Below are 15,952 nucleotides of genomic sequence, written 5' to 3' on the forward strand. Positions count from 1 at the left end.
TGGCTGGAGGTCTGGAGGATCACATTGATACAAGCAAGGGCTCCTTAACTCCTTTACGACCGCCCGCTGCAGATGTACTGTGGCAGGCAGCCGCTCTTGGGCGAATCGCCGTACATGTATGCGTGGCGTCATATGCTTGCGCGTCACGACTTTGTCAGTAGGGGTTGACAGGGGTGGACTGACAAAGTCGTGACGCGCAAGCGTATGACGCCACGCGTATAGAGGACGGAGACTCCGACGGACGAGCAGCGGTCTTACAGCACGGCTCCTCACCTTGCATTGTATTGCCTGTACGGTCCACACAAGCCCGATTGTGAGTGATATACTTTTTACGTTTGAATAAAGGTTTTTTTTGCAGTGAGCACTTAGATCTCTTGCAATTGTTTTCATGTCCCCCCAGTGGTGCTGAGCCCGAGACATTTACAGCCCAGCAAGTGGCATCCAGTGATGCGGATTATTATTATTGTTTCTTATATACTTATTTGAGGTGAGAGGCCATCTTGTGGCTAAATGGTGGTGGTGTCTTTGAGCACATTGTGAATTGATACACCTATCAAGCACTTTACTACTAAGTTTACACTTGGGACTTTCCTGGATTGGACTTGAATATTTATATTTTTTATGCACTTTATAGAATATATTTTTTTTTCTACACTTGTGGATAGTGTGAGACATCTATATATATTAATTTTATGAAGCACTTGGTCACTTTATTGTTTATCAAGCACTTTACATTGGTATTTTTATATAGCGCTGTACTTTTACATTTTATACATATAGCAGAATGTGAATAATATTGTTGTTTTTTTTTTCAAAATTGTCGCTCTTGTTTATAGCGCAAAAAAATAAAAATCGCACAGGTGATCAAATACCACCAAAAGAAAGCTCTTTTTGTGGGGGGGGGGAAAAATGGATGTAAATTTTATGTTGGGTACAGCATCGCAGGACCGCGCAATTGTCCATTAAAGTAACGCAGTGCCGAATCGCAAAACATGGCCTGGTCAGGAAGGGGGTAAAATCTTCCGGTCTTAAAGTGAATAAAAATATGCTCATTGAGAATTTTTTTGTCAAAGACATGTAGCTAAATACATTTTGGCCTAAATATATGACAAAAATTGAATACATTGGATATTTTTTAACAGTCAAATTAGAAAATGTAAATTTTTCGCAAAATATTTGCTCTTTTTTTATTAATTTCGCAAAAAATAAAAATTGCACAGGTGATCAAATACCACCAAAAGAAAGCTCTGTTTGTGGGAAAAAAAGGACGTACATTTTGTTTGGGTACAGCATTGCATGACCGCGCAATTGTTAGTTAAAGTCACGCAGTGCTCCTTGAATTGTGAAGATTCACTTTCACTAAGGACATTATATATATATATATATATATATATATATATATATATATATATATATTTTTTTTTTTTTTTTTTTGAGCACAAAAAGTCACTGTTTACTTTGGACTGTTCATTTATCTGATTTTACTGCTGATTGTGATTTATCTACTTCTCCATTTTATTATTTTACCACCAGTCACTTATGCACTTTATGACACTATTTTATTATTTATTGGAAATTTGATGATCCACGTATATATATATATTTATTGGTAATTTATGATATACTTTCTGTACTATTTACTCACATTTTGAGAATTGGAATGGATATTGCTATCCATTAATTTGCATCACAGCAAGCGCTGTATTTGGTCCTAACAGACCATTCACATATAAAGTCACACAGTGCCAAGTTAAAAAAAGTGGTCATTGAGCAGCAAAATCTTCCGGTCTTAAAGTGGTTAAGGGGGGTAAAAATCTTCCAGAGCTGAAGTGGTTAATGTTACTTTTGTTCACAATGGAAAAATATCTAAATAGAGTATCCTAACATTAAGAATAACCCAGACAGGGAAAAAACCAGACCCACATAAATGCAAGCAGGGCGGCTGATGGGGGGGGGGGGGGGGGACCACCAGTCCTCCTGTAGGGGGCGCAGGCACACGCGGAATCGAGCGGAGGGGCAATTACAGAATCAAGACCTGTGCGGCTCTCTGCAGCAGCTGAAAGCCAGTTTCTCCCACTCCTTCCAGCTTTCAGCCACTGCAGGGAGAGACACAGACACAGGGCATCATTCCTGTAATTGCTTCTCCAACACCGATCCCCCCTCCCTGTTCTGCGTGCTTCTGATCCCCCCTCTCCCCGTGTTACCCTTTTTCACTGTGCCCCCCCGCAGCACTGCAGGCTTTCCTGTCCTAATAAAACAAATATTTAGTTGTAAAAAAAAAAATAATAATAACAATTAAACATTGTAATAAATTAATTTTAAAAAATTGGAAAATAAAATAATTGTAAACATTTTTAAAATAAATTTTACGTTTTTTTTTTTTTAATGTAAAAAACAATTAAAAAGGGCAAATTCAGAGAGGTTCTCTTTTATGTTTGTTTCCAATAATAATGATTTTAGTGTATTTTTAGTGAAAATATTGTCTTGATATATTCGGGGGCAGCCTGCCGGGTAGGCTGTACGGGCCCCGTGATTTCTAACAGCAGCCCTGAATATCCAAACTCACAATAAAGGAAGAAAAACACACAACATGGAAAAACACAGGAACAACAATGGACCGACCGGACGCCAGAAATTATTCCACACAGGAGGAATGCAATCAGCAATCGCCGTGTCCTATCAAGAGTGAGGTAAATGTGGAATACCCCTGTGACCCCTGGGAGCTCAAGCTGGGGAGGCTGGTGACTGAAAAAACGGAAGTATGGTGAACCATAAAGGTATGGAGAACCCCCTGGTGTTGCACTACGGCATAGCCTAATGTCAATGGATGTATTGGCTCTATAATAATCCCGGTGGTAAGCAGTTCTACAGGTGTGTCCAATGGAAAATTCCCCCTATTGGATAGATGGAGATGTTTGGGAAACTGAGTTCATACTGAGGTACTATGTATATTTTCCACATCATCCAGGATTAACCAACAATTGTGAAGTTGTACACGGGTGTAAGAGCAATCATGAGATAGTCCTGATAGAGATGACACCATAAGTAAAATGTGGCCACCACGGAAGTGATACAGCGTGTATTGCTGATCGGCACATGTATGGCACTGCTGCATATAGCGAGTGCTGAGCATACATTTGGAATCCAAAGGTACTTTACCCTCCCAGATGGAAAAAAGGGGGGGATTTTGGGACTTTAAATGAGGCGCACAGTGGCACTTTCCGTGTGTCTCCATCCCTGTTCAATAGCATAAAAAAGAGAGAGGTTGGGACTTTAAATGAAAGACATGGGAGGCTGGCAGGGAAATTGTAAACAACATTTAGCATCTGGAGTATGCTGTCCAGTTCTGGGCACCGGTCCTCAGGAAGGATGTGCTGGAACTGGAGAGAATCCAGAGAAGGGCAACAAAAATAATTAGGGGAATGGAGGACATCAGCTATGAGGAAAGACTACAAGCACTGAACTTATTCTCTCTGGAGAAGAGACGATTGAGGGGGGATATGATATCAATGTACAAATACTGTACTGGTGACCCTAGCATAAGGAACAAACTTTTTAGAGAAAGGGAATACAATAAGACACGTGGCCACTCATTAAAACTAGAGGAAAGGCGGATTAACCTTAAAATACGTAAGGGGTTCTTTACTGTCAGAGCAGTAAGGATGTGGAATAATCTTCCACAAACAGTCATATCAGCAGGGAGCATCGATAGTTTCAAAAATCGATTAGATGGGCACCTTAAAGACCACAACATACAGGGGTATACAATGTACAACATACAGGGGTATACAATGTACAACATACAGGGGTATACAATGTACAACATACAGGGGGGAATACAATGTACAACATATAGGGGGTATACAATGTACAACATACAGGGGGTATACAATGTACAACATAAAGGGGTATACAATGTACAACATACAGGAGTATACAATGTACAACATACAGGGGTATACAATGTACAACATACAGGGGTATACAATGTACAACATACAGGGGTATACAATGTACAACATACAGGGGGTATACAATGTACAACATACAGGGGGGAATACAATGTACAACATATAGGGGGTATACAATGTACAACATACAGGGGTATACAATGTACGGTTAACAGCAAACACACACACATCATAGGTTGAACTGGATGGACTGATGTCTTTTTTCAACCTCACAAACTATGTAACTAGGTATTTATTGGTACATACATATGCATACACATGGCAGATAAAAATGTATTCATAACGATGGTAAAAAAAAATTAATAGGTAATCCCCAAATACAATTGCATAATAACCAACAGAGATGATTCCACAGAGTAATGCAATAATGAGATGTGTGCATGGCATCAAAAGGAGTACAAATCACAGACGTTGTAGTAATGTAGTATGTAACAAACACCGTAGCCTCAACGCGTTTCGTGGACCCAAATCGCCACTTCATCAGGAGCAGATACGTGTTAAAAATCTATGAAAAACAGATGGGGAATGTAGGCACAATGAGGATAAATGCAATAAAAAGGAGAAAACAATAAGGAAGGAAGAAATGGGATATGAAGCCCACAAAAAAAAACTACCAAACTTACATGGGCAGCTCACATATATTGGCAAAGAGTCTGGAGAAGGCCCTAAATGTCTCCCACGGGAGCTGAGGGCTCACAGGCAGGCGAGCAGGGTGGAACACGCCGCACACATGATGCGTGTGGCACAGGTAAGTAGAGTAGAGAACCATAAGTGTGGCCACCGTATACAGATGTCTGTGAAAAGAATTATATAATGTATATTGTATATATATATTGTAAGGGATTAGCTCGGTGGCGGGTGTGGATGACCCCTTGGGGGGTGCGTTTTCCCAGAGAGGTAGCCGACAAGTGCTTGCAAACAAACAGTGTGGTTTATTAAATGGTGTTTTCTTCACCAGGCTGTATGCAGCAAAACATCCAAAATAAAATAAAACAGAAAATAAATCCTTGCCTCTGTGGGCGGCTACCTTCTCACAACTGGAACCTGCCTAAGTGTCTGTCTCCAACCTACCGTCGGGCAGACTTCCTTGTCCTACAGCGGACACTCAATAGTCCTTTTATAATAGCTTCACAGGGCAACACAGTCCTTTTGTTTCTTTCACACAGAAACACTTCGTCTTCTCACCTTTGAGACGTATTCACCCTTGGTTACCGTCCCGGGCACACATCACTCCGGGGGGTCTTCTCCCAGGCCCACACATCCTGTCGGGAGGCACACGCTGACTGTCCTCCTGCTCCCAGCCCACATGGCTTCAGGATGCAGCTTCTGGAGGCAGCAAACAATAGATTTTCTCTGGACAAATTATAGAGTCCTTGATCTCCTCATTCTGAACAGCTGAATGGTTTTCAACTTCCTGCTGGCTCTCTCTGCAGCCAACACCCTAAATTAATTAATGGACTTCTCAATCAGGTGGAAATGTATCTCCTTCCTGTGACTACATTCCCAGATTTAGCTGACTTCCTGTCACAATATATATATGTATAAAAGGGAATATAGTATATAATATTGGATAAATGTATACGGGTAAGAAATGCCATATTACTCCTAAGGGAGTGTGATGAAAGTATAAAAAATATATATAGATAAAGCGTGGAGTGACATAAACGATATGTGAAAGTGTAACAGACCAGACAGTGAACCCAAAAATTAATGGGAACCCACATGATAAAGTGGTGAGAGAAAGCCAACAAAAAAGGAGGAGAGGAAAAATGAAGGGATGTGCACAGGAAGTGACCCTGCAAAAGAAAAAGTGCAGCAAAACAAAATATAACCATACCAGTGGGGTGAAGAGACAATAGATGGAATGTGATAGCAGAGGGGATTTCTGGGAAAAAAGGACATCAATTTTATTTATTGTCGCACGACTGCGCAATTGTCCGTTAAAATAATGCAGTGCTGAATCGCAAAATATGGCCTGGCCATTAAGGGGGCAAATCTTCTGGTCCAGAATTGGTTAAATAAGGACAAATGACTCATGTAACATTTACTTCCTGGAATCTGTCTGCCCTTAGCTCAAGCATGCATGCAGGGGAGTGCTTAGCTGAGAAAACCCCTCCTTCTCTCCTCCCCTCCTGAAGACTCCTGGGATGGATGACATAATTTGCCTAGGCAAGAAACCAGGTAGTAACCGAAGAAATGTAAAAAAAAAAAAGAAAAGTTAAAAACAAGTAAATATGATATACATGTCTATCTATTTGCTAATGCCAGCAGCATGAGGATTACAAATAATCAATGTTGGATAGGAGGGTGAAACTCCCATTTAAACACATCAATAAAAACTCATATTCGCTCACAGAAAATATACTCTGCTTTAGTTTTCAAAAGTAGAGAAAAACTTATAATTGCAGGAAGTGATATTAATCTGCATATACTCAGGGCCATCTTTAATATTGATTGGACCCCGGGCAAACATTTTCTTGGGCTCCCCCTGCCAATCCACTTATTAAGTATTTGCAGGGGGCGTGGGCTGAAGGTGCAGCTGCTTTAGGCCCAACAACAATGACTGGGCCCAGGGCAGCTGCCCCTTTTGCCCTGTGTTAAAGACGGCCCTGCATATCCTTTACATTACTTTCTACATTAGACATGTATTATTCGGTGCTATGGGAAGCATCTTCTTGATGAAGCCGATAAGCTTCCACTAATTCACACAATCTGAAGTTTCTGTTTAGCTCAGGCTTCCTCAGGTACAGTCTTTGGCACTCAGGACAAGACGCCTCTCTCTCATGCTGGTTCGCCCATGTCTTTTTAATGCAGACCATACAGTAAGTATGTCCACATGGCAGGGTCACTGGATCGGTGAAGATGTCCGCACATAAACAGGTTAGTGCGTCAGTCAGGTAGGTAGGTGCCAGTCTGGAACAAGAAATAAGGGTGATATTTTACCTTTCCATTGGAAACCATAGCATGCCTAAAGGGAGCAGATATCCGATAAATGGAACTTGTTCAATGATTAAAAAAAATGTCGGCCACACACTGCACTCCCTGCCTGTATGCTAAAGAAGGCTTTAGTAGGCCACCCAGTCACATTTTTTTGTATTGGGTAAATTATTTTATTGTCCCACTTGCCCTAAACAGTGTCCTAGACCCACATCATAGATACTGTATCTCAGCATAGCCTATCATAGGTTAAAGTAGTATTAAACGTTCGGCTTTAAAATAAACAAAAAACAAACCTGCCATACTTACCTGCTCTGTGCAGTTGGTTTTGCACAGAACACCCCCGATCCTCCTCTTCTCAGGTCCCCCGCCAGTGATCCAGGCCCCTCCAGCTTAACTAGTGCCCTCAATAACTATGGAAGCACTGGTGCATGCTCGCTCCTGAGCCCTGCTCTATGCATCCATAAGGAACATAGAGCCATGGCTCGGCCTGACCCCCACTTTCCTTATTGGCTCTGTGACAAACTTACTCAGGACAGAGGCTTTTGGAGGGGACTGCAGGCTAGCCTCTTGCTACTGACTATGGGCCCTGGCATTTAAAGGATCACTACTCTTTGTGAGGTGTATGCTGGGAGTAATGTTACTTTGGATTCAAGTCCAGGTCTCACCAAGACACACAGACTCAGGGACTCCAGGCCCGGGATCCAATAAGGACTGCTCCACAAAGTCAGACTCATAGCAGATGGTAATCTCATCAACTCAAGCCACCTGTTTTTCACCCATTGTTAATTGTGCTAATTAACAAACCTATTGTCTTCTAGCAAAATATTGGGGGAAGTGTTTACACTTATAATAATGTGTACTGTTCTTTGGGAGCTTGATGCCGGCAGTCTGACCTGCAATTAGATCCCTAATTGTCCAGGTGGTTAACTGTTGATTGTGTCACCTAATGTTTGCCTGCTAGCATTCTGTGCACTCCACCTAAGCTGGTTTAAGTGCCGAGTTAATTAGCATGACAATTATATCATTGTCAGCTAGTAGTTGCTAGAGGGGAATTAGCCAGGAGTCACCCCTACCTCGTTATCTAAACAATAGTGTGATGTTTTGGGTAAATATTTGAGTGGTCACTGACATACTTCTCGAATGTATAAAAAGCCTGTATTCTTGTTTAATAAACAGTACCAGATTTGCAGCTAAAACGAGTTTTGCCTAGTTCTTGGTTGCTATATTATCTGATATCTATGTTCAAGACTGGAGGAATCGGTATACTGACGGAAGCACTCAAGCACAGTGTGGGTCGGTTCTGTCACAAGTTCACTGTCTTTGATTGACAGCAGTGGGAGCCAATGGCTCCTGCTGCTGTCTCAGCCAATGAGGAGAGGGAGTCCAGAGGTTCTCGTGCACATCGCTGGATCGAAAGGGGGCTCAGGTGAGTATTGGGGGGGGGGTGTGGGGGGGAGCTGCACATAGAAGGTTTTTTACCTTCATGCATAAAATGCATAAAGGTAAAAAACCTTCAGACTTTACAACCACTTTAAGCATAGCTTTCTAGCTCGTATTTTTATGTGGAAACAAGTCCTTCATGAATCAATGTTAAAAAAAACAATCAATAAAATTAGGCTTTGATGGTGTCAGGAGAAAATATAACCAAAATAATGCTAACTTGCAATAGAAGAAGGGGGTATACTTAACTCTCCGGCAGCCCATGTGTCCTACCTTCCCTCTGTTTTTGGTGCTGCAGTTTCCACCAGTGTCTTCGCATTCAACACTTCTGGGAGTGGTAGTGTTTGCAACATGAGCAAGTCTGCCTCTGTTGCTGCCACTCTTGGTGGCAATCGAGTCCTCCCCTGCCTTGTTCCGGGACTACTCCTGAATTGTTGCCTGAACTTGACCTCAGACTGTGTACTGGATTACGCTTGTTCGTTACCTGTTCTGACCTTGAAACTGTCTATTGAATTATGTTTGCTTATTAACTGCCTTGACCTTAGAACTGTCTTTTGGATTATGTTTACCCACTAGCTATCCTTCCTTGTCATATTCTTTCAGTTCCAGTGCCATCTGGCCATGAACTATAGCAGGGGGCCATCAAACTTTCTAAACAAATGGCCAGTTTACTGTCCTTCAAACTTTAGGGGGCCAGACTGTGGTCAGTGGGAGTAGAAAATGTCCTGGCATCAGCGGGAGTAAACAATGCCACATCATTGGTTCATTGGTATTAGGGGGAGGAATTTTGCCCCATCATTGGTATCAATGAGAGGAATATTACACCATCATCGGTGTTAGTGTGTGTGTGTGTGGGGGGGGGGGTAGTGTCCTATTGTTGGTGTCAGTGGGAGCAATGGTGCCCCATCACTGGTGTTAGTGGAAAGAATAGTGTCCCATCATCAGTTTCGGTAGTGGGAATTGTGCCCCATAGTTGGTACCAATGGCAGGAATATTGCCCCATAGTTGATGTCATGGGAGGAATAGTGCCCCATAGTTGGTATCAATTGGAGGAATAGTGCCCCATTGTTGATATCAGTGGGAGGAATACTGCACCATCATTGGTGTCCGTGGAAGGAATAGTGCCCCATCATTGGTGTCAGTGGAAGGAATAGTGCCCCATCATTGGTGTCAGTGGTAAGAATACTGCACCATCATTGGTGTCAGTGGAAGGAATAGTGCACCATCATTGGTGTCAGTGGAAGGAATAGTGCACCATCATTGGTGTCAGTGGAAGGAATAGTGCCCCATCATTGGTGTCAGCAGGAGGAATAGTGTGCCAATATTGGTGTCAGTGGGAGGCATAGTGCCCTATCATTGGTGTCAGTGAGAGGACTACTGCGCCATCGTCGATGTCAATGGGTGAAACTATGCTCCACTGTTGCTGACAGTGAGGGGCATAATGCCCCAAGGGCCAGATAAAAGCATTCAAAGGGTTCGGGCTGCAGTTTGTAGACAACTGAACTTTAGTATCATGTTCTAAGACCTGTGGGGAATTATTACTGGAAGATCTGCTTACCTTATAGGAACTGGGGCTGCTAAGGGCAGAAGAAACGCCAGCCAGCTATAGTTCCTGACCTAGGCATCGGGCTGTTCATTATGCTGTGTGCCATGATTTCTTCCTTTGACCCCCTATGTCACTGTTGTATCCTGTGGTAGTGTAGGGTTTGGGTGGATGGAACTATGGTGTGTGGCAGGGTAAATATGCGTCCAAAGCTTGTGGAAGTGTCTAATGCCTGAATAATGTCAAATAACTGACGGAGGCTGCAGCACTGGAATGGAGGAGAATTAGTTATATTACATTGCATAGTTACATAGTAGGTGAGGTTGAATAAAGACAATAGTCCATCCAGTTCAACCTGTGTAGGTGTGTGTGGCTGTAATCATCTCACATACCCCTGAATGTTCTGATCCTTGAGATGTAAGTCTAAGAGTCTTTTGAAAGCCACCATACTTCCCCCAGAAACCACCTCTTGTGGTAGAGAATTCCACAATCTTGTAGCCCTAACAGTAAAGAACCCCCCACGTTGCCTGAGGTTAAAACGCTTCTCCTTTAATCGCATTGTATGTCCTCGAGTCCTCATGCAATCCCTTCGAATGAACAGCTTTCTTTCTAAGCTGAGATCCCCATTAAGATATTTATAAATTGCTATCATGTCCCCCCTCAGACGTCTCTTCTCCAGGGAGAATAAATCGAGCGATTGCAGACGCTCTTCATAGTTAAGGTCCTCCAATCCCCTAATCAGTTTAGTTGCCCTTCTCTGGACTCTCTCCAGCTCCAACACATCCCTCCTGAGGACCGGCGACCAGAACTGGACAGAATACTCCAGATGCGGTCGGACCAGAGTTTTATAAAGTGGAAGGATTATAGTCTTATCTCTGGAGTCTTATTAGGAGGTACGGGCCATCAGAAAGGTAGGTACTTCTATTGCAAGCCAATTTAATTACAGTGATTTTTTTCCCCTGATGGGGATCACTGCCTAAAATGGCATGCAATAGCTTTTTGCAACCAGATAAAAGCTTTAGTAATTAATCATAGCAATGTGGGAGGATTGTTAGTTGGTTGCTGCAGAACTAATAGTGAAAATCAGTTACCTTTTATTTTCAGCATTCTTTTGTGGTTTCATGGAAGAAGCTGCTTCTAAACTTGAGGCTTCTGAAGGCGAGCTTATGAAAGATAGAAATAGCAGTTCATATGTGTGCTCAAATACTGTATACCAAAATATGTCAGTTATATGCTGACTGTCGTGTCGACTGTCGTGCCCCGCCCCGATCGTCAGCGGTGAAGCCGATGCATGTGTCAGGCGGGTTCGATTGCTGCCTGACACCCGCAAACGCTCCCCGCTGAGAGAGGACGGTCGGCTGTTGTAAACACAGCTGACCATTCTTCTCTCTGAAATGATCACAGAGCTCCTGTGATCCTTCTATATAGGATCACAGGTCTCTATGGTCATCTCAGAAGCCACGCCCCCCCACAGTTAGGATCACTCCCCTAGGGTCACATTTAACCCTTTGAGCACCCACTGGGTTAACCCCTTCCCTGCCAGTGTCATTATTACAGTAACAGTGCATATTTTTTAGCACTGATTACTGTAGTAATGTCACTGGTCCCCCCAAAAGTGTCAAAAAATGTCAGTTAGGGGTCCGATCTGTCCGCCGCAATGTCACAGTCCCACTAAAAATCGCAGATCGCCGCCATTACTAGTAAAAAAAAAAAAAACACAATAAAAATGACATAAATCTTTCCCGTAGTTATCAGACGCGATAACTTTTGCGCAAACCAATCAATATACGCTTTTTTTTTACCAAAAATATGTAGCAAAAAACAAATTGGCCTAAAATGTTAAAAAATTTTGATTTTTACATTTATTTTTTTGGGGGAATGTTATATAGCAGAATGTGAAAAATATAGTTTTTTTTTTTTTTTTTCAAAATTGTTGCAAAAATCGCACAGGTGATTGAATACCACCAAAAGAAAGCTCTATTTGTGGGAAAACAAGGACATAAATTTCGCTTGGGTAAAGCGTTGCACGACCGCTCAATTGTCTGTTAAAGTAACGCAGTGCTGAATCGCAAAATAAGGCCTGGTCATTAAGGGGGCAAATCCTTCCGGTCTTAAAGTGGTTAAGATACCTAGCAACACCTTTGGCACACTGGAAACCATGCCCCACGCTTCACTATGGTGCACTAAGCACGCTGCTTTTTTTTTTTTGTATTAAGCAATGGGGCCCAAGTTATGATCTCACACACAGGGCCACTGACTTCATAAAGCAATTGTTGTGAATCAATCAGTGACTGATTTTTTAAAAATGACACATATTTACCCTTCATTCTTTGCATTCTCCTCCTGTTTCGTTGAACGTTCTGTTGGTGATGATGCATCTTTCGTGAAGGTTTCTTGTAGCTTCGGATCTAAAAGAAAGGATGGATTTTGTTTATAATATAGTTGTATTAAGCAAGGCATATACTAATCTACAACTCTATGTAGTCTATGATTCAGAAGTACAAAAACAAAAGTGAGGACGATGCTATAGAATTTATAGAATATGATATTTTTTATTCACTACAGGTAAGACCAGTCAATGTCAAATGAAACACATTGCATAAACATATAATGTAAAGGTGAAATGGACAGAGAAGCATTATCAGCGGTAGTGGAACGGAAGGGGGGGTTGGCATGGGGGGGAAATTGGGGCTTTCAAGTGAACCTGTTACCATGTCCTGAATGTTCAAAGTACAGGTTCACTTAATTCCACCCTTCAGCCTACGAATATGGAGTGTTGGATGTGCATTCAACCGCCCTCAGCCATTGACTTTATGAACAGAACATTCTGCTTAGCAATATGTTCCTGTTTATGTTAATACAGAGGCAAGCAGGAGCGGGAAAAGAAAGTGGGGGGTAAGTGATAATGGGACTTACACAGGGGCTGGGTCAGCAGGACAGGGATAGGTGACAGGGGCAGCATGTAGAGCAACCAATGCCCTCAATTTACTTCCTGCAGCCGCTGAATGTCTGTAGGAGGGAGAGGAGGAGAAGCGGCCATTCAGTTGCATGGAGGGATCGGTCCTTCTACATTCCATTGCTCCTGCCGCTCCTCCTATCCAGGTGTACAGGAGGGCCGCATGGCAAACGCAACCCCTGTACGTATGCCCCTGTAGTAGTGTCTATGTACACAAGAACCTTGAACCTAATCAAGCCACATTCTCTCAAAAGCTGGCCAAGAGGGGGACCCCCAACTTGACAGCAGTCGCCTTATATGGCTGAAAACTGTCTTCACTCTTCAGTAGATAGTAGATGAAGTAAACACTGGTGACTGCACGTCTTTGGGGAATTGTTAAACTTGCAATTTCCATGTAATGAGAACTTCACACACAGCTGGAGAAATGGCTGCAGATTTATCATGTATATATAGAGTGTGCATTGATCAGAAGCCTCTAAGAAGAGGAACTGATGAATAATGAAAGTAGACTACAAATCCCCAAACCCCCATTCCTGGTAGAGAAGTGAGGTTGTGGAGCGCTGGGTTCCCTGTTGTAGATAGGAAACCAATTTAATATATGAACTGAGTGGGGCGCTTTTAGTAGGGGGGTCTTTGGGCTGCATTTATTTATCCAAAAATTTAAAAAGAAGTGTGGCAGACTGATAATACATCCAGATATCTGTTATTGTTTGTAATATCACCAACTCCTTCTTGTAGTCTCCTGCTGACTGTACTGAACGGTCATGGTTTTAGCTTAATTGGAACTATTAAAATTTTTTGTATATTACTACTTACCCTCTATAAGCCTATGTACTAGATTGCTCACTATATATATATATATATAGGAAGATTAGCTTACAATTACACATGGTTTAGTCTTGTAGGGGGTCTATTATGTATTTTAGATGGGATTCCACACACAAAAAAAATGCATGAGGTCCTCCCAAAAATCCATGCCAGACATTTAATCCAAGCATGCAACCTGCCTGGACAGAAGAGGGGAGAAAGAGATGAGCAACCCCCCCTCCTCCGGAACCATACCAGGCCACATCTTTCACATGTGAGGGTACCTTGCCAATGAGCAAAATCGCCATGTTCCCATGTTGATGAGGACAAGGGCCTCTTCCTCACAAATATTTGGAGCCTTCCTAGTCGGCATGAGCTGTGTGTGCACCTGTTGTTACTCTTCCTCACATCCCAGACACAGTGGTTGCGGTGGTTTGCGGGCGGACCAGAACCTGCATGCCCCTTTTATTAATAAGGCCAGATATGGCCCTACCTCCCCATGTGAATGAATAGGGGCACGTAGTACCCCTACTCATTCACAAAAAAAAGAATTGTAACCTAGAAATAGTCACTCAAATGTTTAAATGTTTTAAGTTCTTTATTAAAAAAATAAAAATCAAATCCATGTGCCTCATTGTAAATCCATCATCTATTATGATTCTTGCTGCCCGTCATCCATCAACTTGAAAAACAAAACAGAGGATCTGGCTCCCTGAGCCGTCATCAGCTATAAAAGGAAAGGAGCGGGGATAGTGATGACATTATTGACTATCCAAATTTGGGCAGTGATGTCAGTGGTTTCTAAGCAAAGAGGCAGGGATTCACAGTGAGGTCAGTGGTTCCTAGGGACGATGCTGGTGCAAGCACTCGTGGCTTTCTTAGCAACCAGTGACAGCAGGAAGCTGTCAAATAAAGAAGCTTCTGTTTAATAGGAAGGCCAAATGAGCAGCTGTTGGGGCTTTTGCCTGAATGCCCAAACAGCCAAAGTTCGCTCATTCCTAGTCTTCACTTATTAAACTGGCTTAATAGCCTCCAGTAGCCAGCATCAGATGGTGACTAATTGCTAAGTTCTTCTGGCTGGTGGAGGACTTCCATATTGCAGCATTCAGGTCTAGGAACCTTAGTAACACCCATAGGTATGCTACCAGCCCTGCAAGTTTCTGACCAAATGTTTCAAATATACAGTGTATTGTTAATCAATATATAAAGAACAGATACTTACTTTTGGCTCTTGGTACCATCTCAGAGTTTTCCAGGTCTTGGATGAGAGGTGTATTATATTTTTTTAGTGCCTCAAATAAGATGTCCTTTTGGGGATTAGCCCAACCTCTGACATACCGGTAGAGTTCTCTCATCTTCCCCTGCGGTGTTTGCCTACTGCGCACAGTGTCATACTGTTCTTTTGTCAACAGACCATGCTGTAGAAGATCATCCAGGATGGGCTCCACCAGGGAGACCCGGCTTATCAGAGCTGCTCGATGTCTATGAACGAAGTGATTCATGTCCAGATCTATGAAAAGAAAAATAATTATCAAGTTCACTTTTTGTGTTTCCCTTTCACATACATCCTGAGCTAGGAATTCTATTTTCTGTAGTAGGCCAAACCAGCAAATCTGTTCTCTGCCTTTTGGCTAAGATCAAGTGTAGTATCTGTTCTTATCAGTTGGTATGGACCTTGATGGTTAGTATCGGCATGGGGCTGAAAGGTACCGGGGCGCTCTGGGCGTAACTGGAGGATCGGGAAGTAAGCCATGTCGGAGAAAGCCGGATGGGTCCATTGCCTTCTGATTTGAATGGGTCCGCCCCTATCAGTTTGAAGGGAGCGAGAAAACTGGGTTGTTCCATGACCAGTTAGTACTGCTCCTGGATGTGATTGGTAAGGAATGGCGGATAGCGGTGGGGGAGCCTTTCCTCCTGGGTTGAATATGGCCTTGCAAAAGGCTTGTCCCCAGTTGAAGGTAGGTTCTCCCTAAGCTGTCTAAAGTTCCAATGCCTCCTGGTAGGATAGGGCTACAATGGGTCTGGCCATGGGCCGAGATCGGAAAAGCCCGTGGTGTACGTGCCCCTGGGGTGGCAGCCCAGGGGTGCCTTAATTCTCACTGGTGAGGGGCAGCTCGCCTTGAGTTTTTCGGCACCTTGGTCACTGCACCATCACACTTTTTCAGCACCTGCCTCTTGGGCCAGGCCTTTTGGCTTAAACCAGAGGAATATTTATTCCGGCTGGAAGGCCTGCCTTTGTATTTTCACATTGGCACTAATTCACCTCTCCACTTCCCCTTCCCCACCTTTTTGTTT

The 15,952-nt window shown here is 42.9% G+C and overlaps 1 protein-coding gene across 1 annotated transcript; it reads right to left on the minus strand.

The window, feature by feature from the left end:
* Positions 1-6,619: 6,619 nt before the first annotated feature.
* LOC309557571 (uncharacterized protein) lies at positions 6,620-15,194 on the minus strand (the record flags this gene model as incomplete). Its single annotated transcript, XM_082260358.1, has 3 exons — positions 14,880-15,194; positions 12,215-12,302; positions 6,620-6,884 (listed from the first exon to the last, which is right to left on the minus strand). Exons 1-3 carry the CDS (start codon positions 15,157-15,159, stop codon positions 6,620-6,622), a joined length of 633 nt encoding a protein of 210 aa, XP_082116484.1. The 5' UTR covers positions 15,160-15,194.
* Between the last annotated feature and the right edge of the window lie 758 nt (positions 15,195-15,952).

This window comes from Pelophylax lessonae (genome assembly GCF_965119305.1).
Source record: "Pelophylax lessonae genome assembly, chromosome: 6".
NCBI lineage: Eukaryota > Metazoa > Chordata > Amphibia > Anura > Ranidae > Pelophylax > Pelophylax lessonae.